The sequence below is a fragment of the Bombus fervidus genome, chromosome 10 (genome assembly GCF_041682495.2).
Source record: "Bombus fervidus isolate BK054 chromosome 10, iyBomFerv1, whole genome shotgun sequence".
Lineage (NCBI taxonomy): Eukaryota > Metazoa > Arthropoda > Insecta > Hymenoptera > Apidae > Bombus > Bombus fervidus.
The window spans coordinates 7368866-7393506 of record NC_091526.1 but is presented as its reverse complement, the minus strand read 5'-3'; the positions used below and the strand labels follow the sequence as shown (position 1 = coordinate 7393506).

Sequence of the window (24641 nt, the reverse complement as noted above, 5' to 3'; positions counted from 1 at the left end):
ACGTGAACGAGACGGCATATAAAAAGGAAAGTTCCACGATTTACATATTTAATAAATGCCTGGGTAAACGGACATAACGAATTATTAATGCGAGCAAAGCGATAAACGATACGAAGTGACACGGCCGAATGATTTATTGACGTTTAATAAGTGAAATCTTAGTTGAACCAGCGAAAGTCTCGTTCGCGAGTGTTACATCCGCATGGATTATGGTTGGAGAAGTTGTGGATTTCTCGGAAGAGTGTCAACGAGATTCATTCAGCGTTCGACCCATTGAGAAGGTTTTTGGCAATTTAATTAATTGCGCTGAAACTGTTAGTTGTAGTTTTCCATTGTCATTTTCGAATTAATAAACACAATATTTTTTAAAACATTGAATATCTTCTTGCTTATTAAAAGAATACGCAGATTAGAGTATAACAATTTGAGGACCGCTGCAGGTCAATAGAACCTATTGATATTTAGTTAGCGAATGGATATGGAAATGTTTTTTAACGTATAATTTAAATTTCATAAAAACCTATTAAACGTTATTTCTACTTATCGATGTATCGTTAATTTGTATATTTGAATAAAATTCGCATATTATTGTTACAAATTGACCAAGTGTCTGGCTACTCACGAACAACAGCCCGTATAAAAATTTTCTTTGTGAAAACATGTGGACAGTGTATCACGTTGAATGGAAAACGTCTAAATATAAACATTACTTATGCGCCAGTGCAACTGTATCGCCTAGAAGGGTGTCAACGGAAACGCATTGGCGAACTATCGATCGACTGCAGTCGTTAGAATGCACGTGACCGAGCCGGTACTCTTAATAAAGCAGAATATACGTCTGCCTAGCGGATAGTTACGGCTAAAACCGGGATAATCCAATAATTATCCAACACGCGACGATTGTCCAGGTTTTTTATCATTCGTCCTGCGGAATTCACAGCTCGGTTATGACACCATTTCAAAATTGAAAGACTTTTTCCCTGCGGTGACAAGTGGACTAATGGGATTACCGACCCCTTTAAAATATAAAAAAAGCTTTCGCATTATAGATCGAAGCTAGTAAAGCTCTTCCCAGTCAGAAATTAAATCCTACTTTCAATCGCTTTCAAGAGAAAGAGGAATATATTATATTTCTCTATATCTGCGACAAAGATACATATCAATGAGAATAAATCATATGAAAGGTATCCTAGTAACTCCATCTGTATCGATCAGAAATACTCGTGATAGTGCCGATCAACTTCATCGAACAATATCTGGTACTGGTAACACAGTAATTATTGTAAACGAATTTTGAAGCTCCTGTCCTATAGAAAATATTAAATGTGATTTATCGTACTTTTCGTTTGTAGACATGGAGACTTTGTTCGTAGTCTTCAGTTAAGCCCTTTTCTCTGGAGAAGCAAAAACGGCAGAGCTTTCTTGTCGAACCTAACAGTAGAATGGTCCTATTTTCGCGCGACAGAAACATGGCCGATACGTGACCGTGTTATGCCATGGAGACACCAGCCGGACAACATTGTAGCGACTTGCGACATGCGCCGCAATTATCCTCTCGCCGTCTCATTTGCGATTGTAATTAAGATCAGCCACGGCTGTGGACGCGAACGCATTCGAGCGTGCACCGATCGGGTCGCGATTGCTCCGGTTGCGGCGCTAACCGCGCTTTCGTTGCGGCGCTAACGCGACTAACAGCTTCTCACCCGTCGAAGCGCTGCCTCTTTTCATCCTTCTCTCGCTTTCTCTCGCGAAACGGGCAAGATCCAATAAATAGAAGATAAAATTTTCGTACGACTTCGAAAGGGTCGTGATTAATCGCGATTCGATTGCTTGTAAGAGGGGAGAATCGAGCGAGAGAAGGTTCGCGGCGTTATCGACGACGATCGTGTAATTACAGGCTCCAGCGGTGTCTACACGTCGAAAATTATTCTACTGGTCGAGTTGAATAGAAGTTATCGTCGGAGAACAGGCCTCGGGAAAATCGACTCGGATTATTGCCACAGGATATAATTAAATCCGCTCAACTAGTTCTGTCAGTTTCCGGTTTTTCCATTCGCGAGGAATTCTTCGACGAAGGGAAAGGGGACGCAGATAGAATCCGTAAAGTTTGACCGGTCGGGTACTCGCGAGAAAACGCGTAGGAGTAGCAGGCGGTGCGGCTCTGGTAATTACAGGACGACTGGTTATTATAAGTACACGTGTTAATGGTGTGCGTCGGTGAACCGGCCGGTGATCTGGGTTGCTTTATCAGGAAATACCGTGTTGCAAGAAAATCTGTTGCCGGTGCCGTTAGAACTAGTTTTTAACGAATCACAAGCGAACCAGCCTAAGCTTTTCCTATGAGATCGCCGCCGGTCTATGCGTTAATACGAACCAATCGACGTTTAATAAATTTTGGTCTGCTTGTCGATAGCGTGCCGCACACACCGACCAGAATTCGCTTCGTTTGTCATTTTATCTTTCGATTAACATTCTTTTCTCTTATCGCCAGTCGGCTACGTAATTCTAAGCAATTATGTATCTACTCTCACTGCGCCTAGAAAAAGTATCGAACAACAGCGACGCAAATAACATTCTCCACCGTGCTAGATCTATTTTGACAGTGTGCAATTCAAGGCTGGTATACTTTCTCGGCTCGCTCACACGCAACAGCGAGCGAAAGCTCGAGAGTCGCAGCATTTTTGGCAATTCAGTGGAAATACGGTGAAATTCTATTATAGAAATTTTGACTATTTCATTGAAATTTTAGTTAATATCCGATTAAAGGATTTCTGTTGATCGAATCCAATCGTCTGGTCGCGAATTACCATTATATAAAACGAAAAGTCGTATTATCGTTATATGTGAAATCAATCAATCTATCCTGTGACAAATTTACTTAAATGGTGTTTTAGAAGAACGTAGAAGAGGCAGAGAATATATACAATTAAATGAAAATAGAAGAGAAAGAGGAAAATGCAATTGAAGATTGCGTAGTCACGTCCACCACAGACAATCACGTAACGCCACCTCAAAAATACGATTTGCCCTTCGAATTTTCCTTCTCGAGCTTTTCAAGCAACTCACTCGCAAACTTCTTCGCGATAATCTTCTAGTAGTTCTGACGGGTCACGTAGTTACCTAAGGTAGAAGCTTTGCGTGACTTCAACCCCTCTTGCACCCTCGTATATTCCCCTCGATGAATATACACCGTGTAGAATCCATCTCGCTGCAGAAAGGGCCGTCCACGAAAGCGTAAATCGTTGAGGCACAAGATTTTCGTACAAACCTCGACACGCACGTCGGATAAAGAGCCAGGAAGATGCAGCACGGGGGACCTCGAGGAGCGGGGGCTGGTTTCCGCTTCGGTAACCACATGTTGCAACTTTCCAGCGCCTTTGTTGCACCTTTGATTTCCAGTCACGACCCATAAGACGCAGATCCATGTTTTTTCTTCCCTTTCATCTTCGTCCTCCTCCTTTATCATCTTATCTGGTCTTCTTCTTCTACCAAGCATATATTACGCGGTTCGTAGCGAGCAATTACAGGAGGAATCAAACCGAGGCGAGTACGTGCGACGCTTACTAGCGGCGAGACGCGCGACTGATCTCTTATTGCGCCGGCAATCAACGTAATGAGCTGGACGTGCGTACCGACACGCGGTCGATCCTGCCACACAACGTTGCATAAGGTTGTAATAGTATGGTGGTTGGTTTCGTGAGCCAAAGGAAAGCCGTAGGCCCCCGGCTGGCGTGCGGATGATGAGCCGATATATTTTATTGATGGACCAGATGATCTGGTCGACGGGCCGACTTAGGGGTGAGCTTGAGTATTTGCGTGAGCGTTGAATCGGGCAGCTGACTTAGTGTGTGCAGAGGCAGAGAGTTTTTGGAAATTACGAGATATTTGTTGCAAGTGTGCACTTGACAAAGATTAATAAAATATGTGGACAGTCGATGATCGATCAGATGGACAAGTCGCAATATTTAACGAGATCATCTTTAGCACTAATTATACTTGAAACATATAATTTTATGATATGTGGAAACATACTATTTTTTTGTTTAAGACGACTATACAGTATGGATAGTGTATGTTTGTAATAACTGTTTTGTGACTTAACCTATGTACATTTTCCATATTTTTACATAAATATTCAATTTTTCAACGAGAAACAGAGATATTTTAACCGTTAAAAACCGTGAAATACGAACGATATTAGAATCTCGAAACTTTATTACGTAGTTATGGCGATATAGTATAGGGACATTTCCCTGATTTTACCTGGCAATCACAGCGGAAGTAAATTCCTTAAGATAGCCAGGTAATTTTCCAGCGAAGCGTAGGGATATTTTAATCGTTCAGAATTCCTAAGCAATCAACGGTGGAGTGATGAAATACCAGCGACTTTCGAATCTCGAAGCTTTATTAACCCTTCGTCGGTGGCTCAAGCAATGTTTCAACCCTGAATATTTTTCCTTGGAAATGCTATTCCTCTTAAAAAAAGACTTCCAAATATTTCACTTAATAAATAACTATATAATTTAGTAGACAAATTAACAGAGAATCCGGAATTCGTACAAGTTTTTAAAAAACTTAGGACGCCAAAAGGTCAACTTTTAACGTAAACATTCCGCTTTACATATTGCGGATTAATTCGCTCAAAATTGTTATCGTAAACGAAATTGTCCTAGCTGTTTTCGCCTTAATTTTACAAACTCGTTATGAAATTTTATCTATTACTCCTTTGTAAAAGCATAATAAACTATTCAAGGAAATTACTTTTGTACGACTTTCGTTAATCAAATTACTTAAGATAATTGGGCAATCTCCCGAACGAACATTAAGAATATTTTAATCGCTCGAAATTCTCGAACGCCCTGCTGAAAGCTGGTGATACAAGAACGCGTTAAATCCCGCGTAGCGCGTTTGCTCGATGGTAAATCGGCGAGGCAACGCTCATCCCGGCACGATACCGCGAGGATTAAGCCGCGGCCGAGATCCATCGAGCAGGTGAGCCTCTAAAACCAACGACGTCAAGTAGGGAGGCAGAGCGAGAGCATGGCTTGCTTTTAGGGCTAACGACGCGCCCGTAAAGCGAGAACGATGAAAATGGAGAGTAGAAACGTGCGTCTAAGCCTGGAATGCAGCATAAGTGCACGAGGAGGGAAGCCCCTCTTCTCCTTCTCTCTCTCTCTCTCTCTCTTTCTCTCTGCATCGCGGCTTTAGGTTGGGTTACTACGAACCGGGCAGAGGAAACGTCGACGATTTGACTTTGCAGTGTGCCGCGCACAGCATCCTCTTTTTCGATGTGTTTAACTTGTAGGATAGCATACATAAGCGAGAGGGTAGAATTAGATGTGGGAAAAAGATGGTTGAACACTTCTGTCGGGATGTAACAAGGATAAAACGGGATGCGTAGGAAAGAGACAGAGAGAGGGCCAGTAAAAGTGACGAGGGTATGATGTTCGCTTTAATATCCACCAGCAGGTATATATTCTCACTTGCTCTGTTCGTCTCTTCTTCTCTTTCTCTCGCGTGTGTTTCGCTCTCTCGCTCTTCACATTTCGTTCGATTCTCTATCTTCTGCTCACTGATGGAACCGCTGCTAGAGTGTCGATACTACGAGCAGAGAAGTGCTCATGGGAAACTCTAGCAATAACTGGCTCGTTTGAAAAAGGAAGGGAAAAGAAAGAAGCAGATAAATTTTCCAGGACTTATGTCGAGTGCTCGATGAAGTCGAAAAGTCGATGGAGGGAGGAGAATTCGTCTGCCTTTTCACGGTGCTGGCTGATCCCGGGAACACGCTGATGCGGAAAGCATGACATGCGAAATTCGCCCGCCCTTCGATGGACAACGTAACGAAACGAATTACGCGGCGGGAACTCGCGTTCCTTGAAATCTCTGTCAGCGATTGTACAGTGTTCTCTTAAGAGAAACAGGAAAAATAAACGATACGGTAGACTACCTCTTAATGTAAACTTTCTTTTTAATTTCGTTACGAATCGCTCCAAGTATTTACGAGTATTCTGTGGCTACGGAAAATACTTGAATATTTCGTTACTTTTCAGTAAAGTGACTTTTTATCAAGTTCCATGTACATTACATTTTCAGAATATCAAATTCTTATAGCCATATGAAAGTATTACTGAATTTAATAAATTTAATACTCTTAGACATAATTAATTTAACGTCGTGATAAATACAATGATATAATCGTTGTATACAGTAATGTGTTTTAATATTTATAAATGAATGGTTTTTCCTATAAGAAGTTTCCTCTATTCAGATTTCTCGAGTTACATATTTCGTCATCTGCATCGCTTCACAGCCTCGTGCAACTAATTTGTGAAATATTCTATTCGTTTTTGAAAAAAATCCAATGAATCTGTGAATCTCTAACTTCTTAAACGAACAATCATTTGTTAACCGATATACCCAAAAATAATCGATCAATATAATAAAAAGCAACTCTAATTCTACGAAAATTATCATTTAAAAGCGAATCCAAGAAATATAATACCATTTACGATAAATTGTCATGGACATCGAATGACCACTATTCAATCGTCATGCAGCTGAACAAAAATAAAGCGGAATCTCCTATACGAAGTAAAAGATTCCACGTAAAATTCCAAGAAGAATAATCGTGCAATAAAACGTCGTGCTCGTAAACGACGTAAATGATCGCGCACTGCGGGCTAAGAAAATATAACGGACGAATAAATGGCGGCTGGTAGATCCCTGGCGTCGTCACAGTTTCTTTGTTGAGCGACCATGCGCGTCGTGCAGCATTTCCAAGTCCTCGCATTAGGATTAGGCACGCTGCACACACCCGAAAAACCGTACGAGCTGCCCTCGTATGCGTATAAATGTTGTATCAGCAGGTTTTTAGTGTGCGTAGGGTAACAGAGGCATAGGAGGAGGCTGCGGGTCCCGCGGGATTATGTTCGTGCTGGTTACTGCTTTTATTGTTTTTCGTTGGACTAGACCGGCGAGAGAAGGCGGACCGGTGATCTTGTATCTTAGCAGGATCTACGTGCATTTTCACTTAGCGAGTTACACGATACCGGATACCGTTGATGTACCTCGCCAGGTTGGATCATTAGTACCAACTGTTAGAGAGAATCCGCAAGTACCATACCTCTCTTGAGCCTAGCAGTATTTTCATTTTTCTTTTTCTATGTTCGTTCCGTTTCGATGGGTTTAGAATTGTAAAGGGAGAAAAAGGCAGAGTCAACTGTACAGAATTGTTCTTCTCTTTTTTCCTTTTTTCGCCATCGATTCTTTATGCTCGACATCCTGACCGATACCTTCGATGATGAAACAGTAGAACAGTGTTCGACGAAGAAATCCAGGCGAGAGAATGATGCACCACTACACCGTCGAGTTGATCGAGGTTGATTCGCGAATTTAAAGGTGATTAATGCTTTAATGCTAGCCGGGACTTAAGATCTTAAGTAGTTTCTTTTATTTCCGAGATTACTCAGCCAGGATAGATGGTAGGGCGGTTCGATTAACAAGTTTCTTTGGCTGTCGTCTTTCGTTCGATGAACATTTTCGCTGTCTGTCCGTGGTATACTTCCTTTGCGAAGGTATTACTTACGAAAAAGAAGAGACGATGTTATCTTATTCACGATCTCGCGTTGTGAATCTTGAGGCCTATAATGCAATTGAAAGTTTACCATTCCGATCTAATCCCGTCAGTGTGCGAGGATTAAAAGCACCAACGCACCGATCGAACGACGAAATGATCGATCTCTGTGTATTAAGACTTTGATGGGCTTTCCAGGAAAGATCGAACGGGAGGGCCACGCTGCACGAGGGTCGCGATGAACTACAATTAGTGAATCTGTGCGTACCTCCGAGATCGGCGATCGTCGTAAGTAAATTCTATTCGCGACTCTGGAAGCTTTAATACTAAACGTAAGATAATTAAACGAATGAAAGAAGCTTTTTTGAAAAAAGAGAAAAGAAAAGGTCTTCCGCTGCACAAGAATCACTCGAACGCTTTTATCAACTTTCTCTTGGCACGTTTTTCTCTTTTTCGCTTTTTTCTCTGATTGCACTTGGACGCACGAGGGGTTGACTCACTTGGTCAGCAGACTGGCAAAACTAACCGCAAAACAATACTCACAGGCTGCACGCACAAGAAAACACGCCAGAATAATGGCACCGCCTTAATTCGTTTCGGGGAAGAGAATCGACGAGACTAGGGAGGCGCGAGTCGCGACAATGGTACTAACGAGGCCCCTAAACGCCCGAAAAAGAAAGCGTTAATTCCGACCTTTCAAGTGTAAATTCCTAACCGCGCTCTCGTTTTCACTGTCGAGAAACGTTGCCAGGTATTACGCGCACCACGCGTTCTTTCATCTTTCGTTCGTTTCGCTTAGCCTTCGTTGTCGAACAGTCGGGGAAGAAAAATACACATTTGGTATACTATTGAAAAAGAATGAAACTTATTTGGTCGCTGTTAACCACGATGATTTGTCAGCGGAATATTTCATTTCGGCGATTCGAAAAAGTAGGAATCATGATTTCTTGTTGGACGTTTGGGGTGTTGTATTCGGCAGCTGCACATTGTCGTTGCAACGATGCTGCACGATTCAACCACACATGCATTAGTGCAATGATGGTTGGTCCTGAGAGTGTGGAGAGAGGGGATATCGTTGAAGCGGGAGGGAAGGATCAGGGAAGGGAAAGGATCTCTTTGTCCTCACCGAGATCCACGCGGCAGCATTGACCTGCTGCCCCACTGGCGTAGACACCTGTCCCTTGCTTATCAAACGCTTCTACCAAACTCAATACAATTCAAACATGTCATTTTCTATAGCTTTAAAAAAAAAAAAAAAAAGAAAAAAGGAATCTAGAGAAAGAACCAACTAAAAGTAAAATAGAATAAACATAAGATAAATACTTCATAAACATTGTACAACTAATATGATTAAAAAAAATTTTTTTTTTTAGATGACATTTCTTTGTAGCAATGAAAAATAAAACAGTAAAGGTCGAATATCTCACAGATTCGTGAAGTATTTGCTAAATATTTAAGATCGTTTACCAAAATTAAAAGTCGCGGAAGGCGGAGAGGTCAAACTCGCAAAGTTCAATTGAATAATTCACGGTGTGTTCCACGCCACTGGATGGACTTATTTCATTCGCGATACGCAAAAGGCCCGTCTGAACTGGCGAACTGGCCCTTACAGTCCTGCTGCGCTGCGGTTAACTTCTCCAAGGGGCCCCCGGACCTCGGGCATTGTTGCAGCGCCAGTTTTTGACAGGTACTATAGGCTGCGTGGTGCGTGTGCCCACCTACGTACGCTCCACGGATTAACGTCTAGAGAATCAGAATGAAAGAGAGACAGAGATGAAACGATAGAGTCGAAACGGTGCGCGAACGATCACAAAACAGGCTCACGTGAAAACAGGTCCTTCGACTTGACTCATTGGTATTTTATTATCGACTTTGAACGTCGACCCAGAAGACGTTCCAGTCGGCTATTAAGTCCGGGATGATAAGTCTCACGCACAGTCGTTCTACCGTTAATAGTCACTTACTTTCGGTCAGATTCTTATAGAACCTGTTCCATGGAACTCGTCCAATGCCTATCGAATTTCAAACGCGCGTCTACATAGTCTACTTGCTGGATTATAGAACCTTCGTGGGTTAGTCTTTCTCTTCGTAGATACACAATATATAGGACCGTAGAAAAGTCTCGTACCATTTGCGTTAATGGTCTTCTAATCGTAATGAAACATACTTTTACTCGATCGCCGGTCTGTCGGTTATGATAATTTCTTTACTTAGAAATTCTCTAGTTTTTGAAGTGTGTGTTCATCGAGAACTGTAATGGATCTACTTGAAGTTGGTTTGCCTTTATTCACTTTTAACTTTGCTATTGTAGAAGGGTGGCCCAGTTAACGAGTTTTGTGTTTAACCGGTTAACAAATACTTAAGAAAGTATTGAAACAATTAAAGTAACGCCAAGTATCCTCTTTATTCATTCATTAAAGCGAAACATTTTTACTTGATAGATGGTCCATGACTTTTGTCTGTCCTTCTACATATTTCATTATAAAGAATTCGTCTATCGATCGTCTTGTATCTAACGTCCAGACCACAAAGGGATTGACCCTTCCACCTGAGACAAAAATCGAAATGATAGAGGGCGTGAGGTGTACATACCCTCTGAATATGCTTGAAGAGGGTCAGGTGAAACTCTTTTGACGAGCAGACTCGCCAGCTTCTTCGAAGGGAGCATTTATCGTCGAACGAGATACACAGGTCGGGGTAGCCCTAACCTGACCTAACTCTTGACCATCCCCACGGGTGAGCACGCAAATGACTAGAAAGCCTGGTCGATTCTTTTCCATCACGTTAGCAAGTGTAACAAACGTCAAATTTTCGATTCTTCCAAAAGAGAGATGGTACTTCCATAGTTACAAATAGGAAGGCTTCCATTGTTCAGAGTAGAAAAATCATCCTAACGATTTCTTCTTAAAAGTTTAACCTACCTTAAAACGAAATAGCTAGATAGTCGCTTTCTATTGTTATAAATCTTGAAATCTCTTAAAATAACGCGACTGTACCTGGAACACATTAACTCTATTCACAGTGGAGGCTAAATTCCCGATTTAAGATAACTCGAAATTTCTTGACGAGGGACGAGACGTCGATTTATCAAAGCAACTTTTCTATCAGATCACTGGGAATTTATGCGCTCATACGTCAACTCTCAGCCACTATTTGCATACGGTTCGTGCATAGAATTCCTTTAATAACTTATTTTCAATACAATAATATTCAACTGTACGTGGTAGTTATATATGCAAGATCAGGTGGCTATTGTTCGGTATTGTTCAATACGACGACGACTAAAAAGGTTCGATCTTTGAGTCCTCAGATATTTATAGAATTTGTAAACGAATTTGTTAACTATAGTTCGCTTGTAAACGAATGGTTTACTCCACACACACCAAGTACCCTAAATTTTTCATGCGAAGGATTTAAGCAATCCCGATAAAGATTCTAACGATGCAACCTCGCTCGGATCATCGTTTTTTTGACGTCGCCACTAATGAACCCCCGAGATAACTTGCAATCGTTGGAGATAGCTCGACATCCCTGGAAGAGGGATAACAAGTCAATTACTCGAGGCGACTTTTCCACCAGATCTTTTCATCCAGCAGATCTCAGAAAAATTCAATTTTAGAATCTTTGAAAATCTATAAAATCCCTCATAAATAAACGATTCCCTCCGGAAGTATAAGTGATCGTCCTAAATTTCAGCACTTAAAGGAGTTAGCCAATCGCTCTAAAGATTATAAGGATACAATCCTGCTTGCATCACCGTTTTTTCGATGTAGCCGCTGATGATGAATTCCAGAGCTACCTTCCAACCATCGGAAGCTTCACTAACGCAACCTTAGTAACCAATAGCGTTGTCGGTCGCTCTAACCACCCCTCTTCCACCCCCTCTACTGGTTAACTAGTAGACTACAAACTAAGGAAGGCCCGAAAATACCCACGAAGCGTAAAACACGGCTTCCTCTAATACACCTGAACCTGTGTACAGTCTACCTTCGCTTATGGTTTATGGGATAGGTACAAGTGTATACTATATTTTCGTAAGGACAGAGGCTGGTAGGCGCAAACTAAGGCGGCGTTTCCTTTGTGCCGCGCTGGAAGCTAGTTTCGGTTGGATGATGCGGTTCGATTCACAATGCCATCGCTAATGTCCACTTTCAGCCTCCCCCGCGGGCCCTTCACAACTATCGGGCGGTTTTAGTGCTTTATGACAGCCATAATATCGCCTTTCCCATATACCAGGTAGAACAGAGCCTCGAATAGGCTGTAATGATTTGCTGCAGCGTTACGAATAGCTGGGTTTGCCGTAATTGTTCCTATCATGTTGTGTACTTTTGTTGAATTGTCTATATTTAAAAATTTGTCTGATAAGGACCTGCGGGCAATTTAAGAAGATATTTTCTACATTTTGTTTAACAATTTTTTATCCTTGTGTCCTCGTGGAAATATCGAGAAATTTACTTAGGATTCCTATTCTTCATAGTTAAATATCGCGAATGTATGTTTTGCGAAAATATTATACATCACACGAAATTCTACATAAGTATAGACATAAATTGGAAAATCATTTTGGATCATCGTGTTTTGGAATTATAAATTTAGAGAAATTTTGTGAAACAATTACACGTGTATAAGGCACAATATTTTAAACAAAATGTGAATTTTTAATATCTGTGATATATTTTATATTTTTATTTTTTATATTTTATATTTTTTGCATTTGAACCGCGATAAACTTCTAAATATTAAAAATTTAGGGAAGCATTCTCCAGTGACTCTTAGAAAGTTTGATCTTTGTAATTGTCTTCCTAACGAATCGATAGTAATGCAACGTGTGTCTTCGTTAGAACGAAATGGAAAGCAAAAAAATAATTCGCGAATGTAATTATCGAGACGGAGAGCGACGTGGAAAAAAGTGGCTACGCGAAAACATCGGTGCATTGAGTCGCATAATGAAGCTGCTTCGATCTGAGTTTCCGGTCGGACGGTGAACGCCGCGAAACGCTCTTTGGGTGGTCTCTCATTACGGCGGTTCCTTCAATGATTTCTTAGCACATTCGGCCAGGAACATATGGCTTCTGACCGTTGAATCGGGATGACTGGCCGCACAGAGGGCAGTATTGTAGCAGTTGGAGTGATTTTTCATGGGAATCATTCCCATAAAAAAGGCCGAACCTTCTACTGTCTGACTAAATACTGTTATACAGGGTGTTTCCCAAATCGTGGTACAATCAGAAAGGAGATAATTTCTCATGTAAAAGTAGGTCGAAAATATAGAACGAATTATTTTCACATGCAGCTCCGTTTTCGAGAAAATCGGGTTTGAATATTCCTTAAGTACACGTGCACTCGACTAATACCATAAACGGACTATCTGTATGAGATATAGGGGCACGGAATTGTAAGAATTGGAAAATAAAATACGCAATATGAAATGTGAGACGTACATTTGCTTTTTATTTACGATGAAGCTTTATCGTGACTCAGAATCAAAATGAAACCATAATCATGTTTTAAAACGATTATTTTCATTACAATCAATTATCAATACGGGTTAATAATCGACCCAGATGTTTTATCGTTTAAAACTGTAACTCTGATGACTGTGAGACAAATTGAAGTTACTCTAACGATTAGCGATTAAGAATGAGAAATTCACGGCCTATTAGTATAAATGAAATAATACCCCAAATGCCTCAATATTTCTATTTCAAGTTGTTAAAACACGAGACAAATTTGATAAGTGGACGCGCGTTGTATCATTCATAAACGAGTATCAAAGCTTTGGACGTTATAACGAGTACTTTATTTCAGCCATTTCGTATCTTCTACGTCTATTACGTGTACTTTTGACCATTTAAATTTCCCATAGAATAATATAAACGCGAATTAATAATAGAATAATTAATAATTAATAATAGAATAGCATAAACGCGATACAAGAATCCGCCATTTAAAACAATTATTTCTACATCAAACTATATTCAATCACGCCAACTTGCAACCCCTAGTTCTCTCGCTTTCGTAAACCAACGATCGTTGAAATACCGGTCATTTGCACGCTAATAAACGCGGCGGTAAAGACAGTAAGAACACCTCGCTCCATAATTCCAAACTGCCGTTCTCCCTGCGCAATCTAGCCGCAGAATCGAAGTTGTACGGTTCGCGAGGGACGAAGAAATAAACGAAGTAATTGTCGGTGAAGAAAGGAAACGATACGGACGAAGAGTGGACGTTGAAGAAATGGGGGAAGATGGGAGAGGAGGCTGGTAATTATCATTTCTTGTACAAGCCGCCGGTGTGGGTATAGTCACGGATATAGGCGGTTTTGCAACATTCGGTCCCTCATTGTGGCGTGGTTCCTCTCCTTCTGCCTTCTTCTAATCCTCACTATCTCTTTCTTCCACTTGTATCGTTTCCTTGCTCCTTCTCGCCGTACCTTCGTTCGTTCTTTCTTCTTTTCACAGTCGCACCCGCGCGCGCATCCCGCGTTCTAAAACAAAACGAAACGCTGCACGGGCCTCTCAAGGATAACGACTATGAGGCCTAGCTGAGGCGGCAGCCATATTGCGGACAATTGAAACCGTTGCACTGGCTCTCTTTTCGGTATACCTGCAGCTGCACCAAGCTGGTCCGCGCTTGTATCACGCACGCCATAACGCGCAGATGCTCGTCGCCCGGGCCAATTAATGCCAACTCACGCACGCTCTCTACCCGGAAAAAGGGAATTACGAGTAATTAGATTAAATACTGAATAATAGACCGTGTCTCCATCCCAATACTTCTTCATTCGAACTAATCTTGATTGGCGAATCGATTCCTTTATCGCGAAGGAATTTAGAATTTCTTGCAGCTGCGCCTTGTGTCTTTTGTCAGGATTTCTTATATATATATATTTCTAAGGCAATGATTTCATGGAACAATATATAACGTACGAATTCAGAAGTATAATAGAACTCTGTATCAACTTCATTTATTCGAACGAAATTCGAACGATTAAGCGAATCATGGTGGTTGAATCCACTCGTTAGAATGCGAGCTTCCATTATACGAACAAAAACTTGTATTTTTATTGTATAATTACAATTGACTAAAAATTATGTACAGTTACAATGTCTATAAAGATTCCATAAAAAATATAAACTGGTCATATTGATTATTCTGATATTACCCGGTATGAATGAGAACGATTATTGAGTTGAGACCTCGTTGTAATAGCATATACTTAGATTAAATGCTTACAATTTTTAACATTAACAAATTCCAAACGCTCGACAGATAATAGATAATAGTTAAAGACAGACATACAAACGGAGTTGTACTATATAACTTCTTCTTTAGATGTAAAGATCGTTATCGTGAAACAAGAAATACTGAAAATGCAGTGTATATTCTATCCACCAGAAATACATGGTTAACAGACCACGTTTACACTCATAGCCGGACAAAGAATGCATTTGGCGCATTACGACCGGACTTTTTGAGGCGGGTGGGGTGGGTAACCCGACGCCGGTGGTGGCGGTGCAAGTTCAGCACCAACGCTGTAAACCATATGGTAAAGTGGGGAACGTTTCTTTGTGTGATTCATAAACGTGTACTGGTGTACACGAGTCCGTAACCTCTACACAATGATCGCTAGAAAGTCGAAAAGTCGACTCGAATCCGAGTGGAACGATCGAGGCAACGTACGACGAAGAGTAGGGGGCTAGAAAATCGTCGTGGTCCCCCTCGCGGTTCGAATTCTGTGAGAGTAGGGTCAGAGGAGGCCCGAAGCAATTAAACGAATCGAACGCTGATTACGCGGCTGGTTTAGAGTCATATAAATCGTCGATTTAAATCGTCGAAATTTTTACGACCGCCTGTCATAACGGTAGCCCGTGTTTTCTACACGTGTTCCCGAACCCGAAACATAAAAATCGTTCTGTAGCGAATAAATGTAAATCGTCGGCCGGCTATAGAATTTTTCGGCTATAGGCCTAAACTATACAGTCGGAGAAACGAATACGAATGGAATGGCGTCGATGGTAATGCAACTTCGACACCCAACGAATGGCGGCACATTCGTATAGAGGAGGGGAGAGGAGCCTGGCTTCGCCGAATCTAAAGGACTCTTGGCAGGCTAGCAGGGCCCAAAAGTCGTCCTACATGGTCAGGATCCAATCTCATTTGGTACTAGCATGCCTTCGCTCACTCACCTCCGAGCCTCGGATTACTGGCTCCTTTTTAGTCTCTCTCTCCGTCTCTCTCTCTCTTTCTCTCACTCGCTGCCTTTTTTCTACTCTCGTCCTCTTCATAGCCGATTCCCTCGAAAACGCTATCCCCACCTCGTCGTAGATCATTATCGCCAGACATTCCGAGCTGTATCCGCGGTGCAAATGCAATGTAACTGGGAGAACGGCCATCGCAGATTTTGGACGGTGGTCCTTGATGTCTCTTGAGATTTTGAGAGGACGCTTGAGAGACAATTGTTTTTTATCCCAGCTGCTGGGGAATTTTTGATGAGAATAAGCTGGGGAAGGAAAATTGTACCGCTGATTCGTTGCATTTCTCCTGCTTTTTATAATAAATAATTCGACAGTTCATCTGTGATGCAAATGTAATCTATTTAGAAGAAGGTCCTTGATGACATCTCTTAATATTTTTGAGGATACTTGGTAAACAATTTTTATCTGCTCCAACAGGTACAGAATTCTTAATTAAAAGTTGGAGATATATGGTGTCGGTGATTTATCGTATTACCTTTCTTCCTAATAAATAACAGAGTTATTTTTATTGCGAAATGTCTTGTGTCAAGTCTACGTCAAATGATGAGAGATTAAGTGTATAAAGATCACATCAGAAGACGCCCTTTTCTTTACAATTCCAACTGGTAAGAAGTTTCTCATTTGTGCTGCTTTTAAAAGTGCAGTGAATTCGAAGGTTCGAATCGTGCACGGGAACATAGCTGCGTCGGGTATCACGGGGCGGAATAAAAAAACGATCTATTTATCATGACACCCGCGATCGTAAAGAAAGGTCTTTCGGGGATACTCCACGAAGGATGTCTGATTCATCAGCTTCATTCATCAACGTCGGCCGCTTCTGTTTCTTTCATTTCTTTGAAACCTAACACGCTTCTAGTGTACGTGCATCATGCAAAAGTGTGAGCATGACCGGTTCACCGTCGTCCCTGAGCTCTGGGGCTTGCCTTATGATTAAACAGATCATTAGAGGGATGACTCCTAATTCTTTCTTCCTTTTATCGATATGGATCATTCTGATATCCGATCATTAGCCGACCAGCAAGTCCCACCCTCGGACCAAATTGCTTCATTCTTCAAAATCCATCATTCGAAATACGAACGTACCCATCCTTATCCACTTCCATACAGATAAACCGTCGTCGACTCTTTCCTCGTCATTCTTTCCAGTGTATAGACCAGTGAATTCCAACCTTTTTCATCTCATGGCACGCGTAAACTAATTACTAAAATTCTACGGCGTACAAAACAATGTGTTATTACATTCGGTTCGAGAGAAGGCATTCACACTGTATGGCTGTTGTCGTGTTGGCTATTGTCATTTCTTTATTCGATGTTCTAAGGGAAAAGGAGTCAGAAACTAGGAGATAGTTAGGTATTGCATGTTTCAGAAGTTCTTGCACTTCAGAGTGTGTCGTAGCACACTTGGTAATTGCTGATCTGTACCGAGGAGTTATGATCGTCGCGAGGATATCGTAGCGAGTTATCCGACGATAACTCGTCCAGCTCCGTGAGATTCGCCGCGATTCAATACGGTGGCCGACTGGTATCGACCGGGTATCTCCACTAATTGGGATTTCGCGGGTTGCCTGGTTGGCGAAGAGTCGGAGGGGAGGGAAAAAACGCGAAGCAAAACCCGGAGGAGGGCGTGGGTCCCAACATGGTATGACGCGATAATGCGGTACGGGGCCACGTTCAGCTGAACAGGGGAGGGGGGCTGAACCAGGAGAAAAGAAGAAGAAGACGACGAAAGAAAAGGAGGAAGAAGCGAGAAGAAGGAAGAAGCCCGAAAAAGGAGGGAGACAAGGAGGGTGGGGCCTGCCGCACTGACCTTGACTAGGCCCGAAGTTGAGGTGGGTTGAGGTGCTGCCGGGCCCTCCTGTCCACCTTCTCCGCTTCTCCATCTCTCTCTTTCGTTCGGATCTTTTTCCCTCTCTCTCGCTTCGATCCGAAGAGGATACTCCCGTCTCGCCGCACTATGGCAGGCCCCACCGGGCCTGGCCCTGTAGTTCTGCATTCGCAGACTCCTCCATCAAGGACATCACAAAAAGTACATTAGACGAAAACACGTTGCCATTATACCGCGGCAAGCACCGCGAGAGAGGAGAGAACGAAAACGCTACGTCTGCTTGGTAAGGCTTTAAGGCCGGTGCGCGGAGCGCACAGCCGAAAACAGCCAGCACCGTCGCCCCGCCGTTTCGGCCCTCGCAACACCATGAAAAAAGCCCACGGCCATCTCCCCCTGTCTTGCTCTACGACTACGCCAATCTTTAGGCCGGGCTCGAGACCCCGACGAATTTTCTCCAATTTTTGTTTCGGCTATTCTTGGAGGTCTCATTAGGGATCGTCGAATTTTGGTATCGTTAATATCTTGGAATTGATACTGTTGCATTTGAAATTGATGGTGATTGGTGACACGTCGTGGTTACTCGTGAGTCATGAAATGGAATTAGTGTACAGTAGTGGGTCGTCTATTGATTGTACATTTATTTTTGGTATCGTTTAGAAGTGGCAGTGTTTGATTCAAAAGTCGTAATGTTCGGCAAAAACACCGTATTTGGACCTTGGAATAAAATTAGGGTTCCTACAGTGAATGATTTATCGATATACTTTATGAGGAACATTTGAAAGATTTTTTTTAATATTCTTGATGGTGTAGAATCGCTGTTGCTCGGTTTGAAATTGATAGTGTTTCACAAAAGCAAACCGTGGTTCTCAGTTAATGGATTGAATTAGAACGCGATGAATCATACGTTGACAAATTCTGTTAGAGATTTCGTGCATAATGTCTAAGAATTGGGCCACTTTTTCTTCGACTGTTCCGATTACAATAGTGTAGAAATTTCGAACGGTAGCAGGATGATTGGAAATAATTTCTTCGGCACGAACAACACGCCATTCCTAAGGAGCGATGGTAAAGTTTCAAGTGCCATTGTCGAATGCATTCACGTCAGCCTCGTGACACACGAGTTACTCTTAGCAGTGGGATTGAATTTTTAGCACGTCCCCCTTGAATTCGCGCGAATGCCAAAAATAAGAAGGCGATGAAACGCGCCTTAACTGCCGCCTTTATTTCTGGCCCTCGTGGTGCACCTTACCGTTCCCTCTTTCTTATAGCCTCTCCTCTTCTCTCCTTCTCTCTCAAGATCAAGGTCAACTCTCCGGAGATGACTCGACTCTTTAAACGACGTACCTTTTCTTCGTTACTCCTTGTTCATCGACGAACGCCATCGCGGTTTCCGATCTTCCAAGCGATCTTACCGAATCGTGTCTGCTCCGGTTAGAAAGTTTGTCACGCCATTCAACGAACCAAGAGCTTCGTTAGAAGGATTAGATATCAGAAAAAGTGAAATAAATCATGGAAAAATGTCGGCGCGTGCACCGGTTGCGACGTCGTTCACGCGTGTTGCATGAAACATCGAGTTTCCGTGTAATTATCATCGTTACGCGATCCACGCGATATATTTTGTCATTCAGACGGCTAGCGCAGCCACGGTTTGTCGCACCATAAATCGTATCTCCGCAAACGAGCAAGAAGCGAGCGCGAGTTCTTACAATTCCGTCGCGAGAGGTCGACGCGGCTCTTTACAAGCCGCCTTCCACCGCCTAGGAAAGGATAAACCACACAAGCCAATTCCAATGAAGCGAAATACCACGCGCTACCGGCCACGATAATTCTGACTCGCTTTCTCTCGCGCTGTGACCATTAAAACTCGCCAGCGACTCCGTTCTACGGATTCACCGCACCCGCGCTACTTTAGCGAACCTTTCGGTGAATTTATTATACCGACTTCACGCTCACCACAGCGTGTTTCCACAGTACACGCACGTACACACCTACCACTGTTGATCTTTTTTCTTTCTCACGTTGACGTCTAAATACCTTGAGCCAATAATAAAACACTAGCTTAAAGGAAGCGCCTGTTTTATGGAACTCCTTGGTACTCGGTAAAAACGATTAGCAGCGCCCTCTACGCGGATGACTTTTGTCGCTCGTTAAAACCTTAGTACGTGTTACTCGGAGAGACGCTATTCGATTTATTGCCTTTCTTGTATTTAACGAATAATTGGCACGCGTTTCTTTTTTCCTGCTAGTTTAATGAAGGATATAAATTAGCAAGGAAATCGAGGGCGTTATCTATGTATAGATTTTACGCGATAAAGAAGAGAACTTTCGATTGGCATAAATGTCAGTATGTTATCGAGCATTGAATTATGAAAAATACTTGACGGTAGACGTAAGTACGAATGGTTCAATAAACGGGGAACGAATTACCGGCCTGTGTTCGTGGCAACGCGTGACGTGTGTGAAAAGATTGTTCAAGTTGTTCTCGGCTTTCACTAAAGTCCCGAAACTGTTGCGGTAACGCCGACCGAATATAATTACGTCGCTCATTAAAATTTAACGCGAATAACACGTAAGGTCTTTTAGGTTTAAATGTCACGTGTTTTATAGAAATATAGAAAAAATAACGTAAAAATAATAATAGAACGAATAAAATATTGGAAAATGTAGTGGTTAGCTCTGAACTGGATGTTAGATTATAGATGACGTGCAATAATTTCTGTTAAATTTTTACAGTAATGATTACAATTAAGCTAGTATAATAAATGCAAAGTGGTACATATGTACGTTCATGTTTACTGTCTCAATAAGAGATGATATTAATTTTGTCATAGGATCGTTCGCATGTTTTTGATAATTATAAAAGCATTTATTTTTTCTAGATCCGTTATTTTGCCAGGTCCAAAAAATTCTTATGTAATAGTACACTCGTACACTAGCAATTCTCATACGAAATTACGTACATTCAACGATCACCAAACAGTAAGAATACAACATTTCTCATAATATTCTACTAAACAATCAGCATACAGAAACGTTGTTCCCGTACGAACGAATATTTCCAGTTAATTACCACGTCTTACGGAGCCCTGTGTAACACCACGGAACCCCATGGCGACCACTGATCCCTCATTGGTGAGGTTTCTCGCGCGTTAAAGTTAATTTCGTGGCTGTCCAGGGCCTCGGTAATGGAACCAGTCTTACCCGTGGACTTTTTCATCCGTCGAAGATAAAGCCGGACGTAAGTGATTCCTCCGCGATTCTGCCGCGTGAAGGAACGTTTTAATTGCGTTATTTAAGGGCGACACGGTGAACCGTGCAAGCAGGAAACAACGTGCAAACGGGTTTCCATGTACGGTGTGCCGGGCGTTTACTTACACACTGTCAACGTGACTCGCGGCCGATTCGTTTCGTGAAAGTCGATTCGCGTTCGCGCGCGCGTGGAACGCGCAGAGGTGCCTTTAAAACACCCACGTGCTCTTATGGTGTGGCTATGTGGTGGTTTGGATACGCGCCAACGTCAAAGCCCAGGACCTGTTTCGTTTCGCGGAGAACCCGATCGTTCGCGATATGCGGGCATCTAGGGCTCTGTGAAATCGTTACGATATTTATGGCGCGCGATAATCGATACCCCCGCTTTCAGCAGAAAGTTGTTAACTAGTTGGAAAATAATGGCCACCTTAAAAAGCATATCGTTACCTGATATATTTGCCTCGTACAAGTTTACGCTTCTGTCACGAGATAGCTGTTTATCTTTATCGCGGCTATAGGTTTATTATCGTCCCGACTGGCAGAGTCGCACATAGGTACTGTAAATCGTGAGTTTAATCGGTGCAAAACTATCTGTACTCGCTATATTTCCATGTAGAAAGGATGCATCCTTCTTCATTAAGAAATTGAGGAAAAATTTGGAGATATTGCATTTTTATAAAATTACCTGCAGCCACTTGCACGACTCAGCTATAGAGATTCATAAAAGCATTCAAACACTCGCAGACACCTTTTATGAATATATTAAAATTATTAGATTAGATTGTAATAAAATATTATTATGAGTATATTGTGTACATTTTTATACAGTTTTCTGAAATTCGCAGCTTCATAATTGCAAGAATTGTACATAATATAATTGCATATAAAATGACAAAAATATGTGAACGTATTTGTAATGATATTTAGTAAGTAAAGCTAAGGTAAATTTTTATCTAGGTTCCATTCTTTAAATTATATTCACAAAAGTATGAATTTGCATAAATAATCTCGCTCTAATTATGTATATTATACGAAACATTTCGAAATTTGATTAGCACTGTTACGAGACGTAAATGTATTGGTAATGTTAAACAGATCAATTAATAAACAAGTATGGAAATATATATATAAAATTACACATTTGCTAAAAGTATATATTTCGCAAAGCTTAGAATATTCATCAGGTGCTTATATAATAGCTATATTCAAAGTATGAGCGAATATGTTAGAAACACTATGAACTTCTCGAACAACTCAATATATTTTCGAAAACCTGTGTAAGTAGATATCGAGGAATTTCAAGAGAAACTCGAAGCTTCGTAATCGTGAAATAACTTTATCGATATACGAGTAAACGACTTTTTGAGCGACGAATTTTTCGGAATATATGTACATACTTGTTCCCTCGATTTTACGATTGGCAATATACGGTAATACGTAGTAAGAAGAATTTCGAAGGTGGAGATATTTTATTAGCAAATGGTCGACGATTTCGTTGATGGAACAGAATTACGATTATTATGTTGATCGTAGGTGGACGAATGAAGCGATTCTCGAATCGATGAAAACTACCTCCGTTGACGTGCGATAGAGTGGAAATGTTCGTCAATTTTGTAAATAAGATTGATAAAACGCGTCGTTATTCTTGATAGTAGGATGATTTTGCTGGAGTCATTGCTAATGTCATCGCGTATACGCTTATTTGCAACGATATATGCAAATGTTCCAAGAAATTTAAACGTAGCTCGTCGTTAAACCGAACAGACTTCTATATTATTCTGGATGTTATTTCAAGTATCTATAGAATCTTGTAAGCAAATTAAACAATTGATTAATTTATTTATTAGCCTCCGTAACCTCTTCGAATCTTTATTTTCGTTGGAAAATGTTTCAAACTTTTGTTGTGATGAGGTCTCGCTTAACATGCTAATGTTGCTAAACAGACATTGTTAAATATTCTAGAAATTTTTCAGACTATTTAGTAGAAGAATTAAGTTCTGATAAAAGTCGCTGACAACCCAAGCAACATTCCACCCTCTTTAATTCCTTCCTCTAAATATTTATTCTTATTAAAGAAGGTTTCGTACATTTGTACAATACTGTAACGATATTAACAGTGTACTAGAATTTTTCCAGACTTTTTGAAACATCGGAAGGATTAGACTGGAACGTGAAAGACCCAGTTTGCTCACAAAGGATTGATTTGCCTAAAATTCCTCCGTCACCTTTGTGGCTTTTCAATTTTCCGAACTTAACGAACTTTGAATTAACGAGAGTTAATTCCATGCGAGTTACTAGGAGTTGGCGAATATATACAGAGAAAAAGAGAGGAGGTGAGTGGAGCGCGCGTTCTACGATAACCAGACTCGATAATTTCCACGTCGACGCAGCTCTCCATCAAAAGCGATTACTTTTCAAAGAAAATAAGCGTGGCCGCGGGTAACGCCCACATTTCGGGTATAACTCACGACAAGTCCTTGGCATTAAATATGTAAATGTTCCGCAAGAACGACAGCAGCGGGCGTTTAATTCGTCGGTGAATCGGCAATCGCGTGGACATCTCGTCAATTGGATTTCGGTCGACGTTCCATGAAACCATTGGCCGGTAATTAGGTTGCGCATAATGATAACTGGACAAACACGTTGTCGGTTGTGTTACGTTTGTGTTGGCCGCGCGATTCCGCTCTTTCACGTATGTACGCGTGTGGTTGTTTGCAAAAAGACAGACACTCGCGTCGGCGACCGATTAAATTATTATTCTTGCAAGAAGCTCGTTAATAGCGCAAAAGAAAAATACGCGGTTGCGCGCAGCTTGTCGTCGATGGAATTGCTCCGATCTTAATTGCCGCTTCTAAGAATCGGAAAGGAAAAGTCGAAGGGCTCGTTCGCGCACTTCGTTCTCCGGCCACATCTTTTTTCGACGACCATCACATTTGCACATTAATGAACGACTGCTTGATTTATCGCTTTGTTCTTCTCCTTTTTTTCAACATCTCGCTTCTCTTTGCTCCTCGTACGTGTGTAATTCGCTTCCTTGTTTGGATCCGACGAAATTTGATTTTTACGTTATATTGCGTCACGCCGATACTTTCTGTCTCTCAAAAGAGAAAAACACGCTCTTGACAATTTAACGACTTCCGCTTTTTTTTTCTTTTTTAATAGAGGATCATGTTGGCTGATAAATAATGAGAAAGGAATACGATCAAAGTATGATCACTGGGAAATACGAAATTGGTTTGCAACGGGTTTCTACAGTCAAACGAAGTAGAAGATGTGGACGAATTTTGTTTTGCTAGTCACGTCCGCTGTGTGTATTAAAAAAATGGACCTAATTAAGCTGAGGGCAAGGTTTCTGTGAGAGCAATTAATTTACTGAATCGAGTACTCTGCTGTTAATTCAGTTTCTTTCATCGTGTTCGGTTCCGTCTCTATAAATTTCTCGACGCCATGAAATATTCTGTACCTATATGGTGTTCCTTTATCGATCGACTTTTTCATTAAAATATATTCGGAATACAAAAATATTCAGTATCGAAAGAATTTTTTCTTGGAATATTTACGACGCAACACAAACCCTCGGCATGTACGATTCTTACGTATAGAACGAAACGAAATGACTCATAAAACACTATGAATTGGTGTGTACGGAATAGTCAACAAGGCCATACTTGAGACATTAAACTGGTTAGTCGTAAACAGCTTGGTGGAATCAATTACATCGAGCGTTGTCACAGTC

At 41.4% G+C, this 24641-nt stretch overlaps 1 protein-coding gene across 1 annotated transcript in view; it reads left to right on the top strand.

Moving 5' to 3' along the window:
• Nucleotides 1-24396, top strand: part of LOC139991419 (uncharacterized) — a 49615-nt gene extending 25219 nt beyond the window's left edge. Inside the window, exons 3-4 of the mRNA XM_072011471.1 lie at nt 7772-7861; nt 24068-24396. Coding sequence (XP_071867572.1) covers nt 7772-7861; nt 24068-24091 — 114 coding nt within the window. The 3' untranslated portion in view covers nt 24092-24396. The remainder of the gene's footprint in view (nt 1-7771; nt 7862-24067) is intronic.
• The last annotated feature ends 245 nt before the right edge of the window (nt 24397-24641 follow it).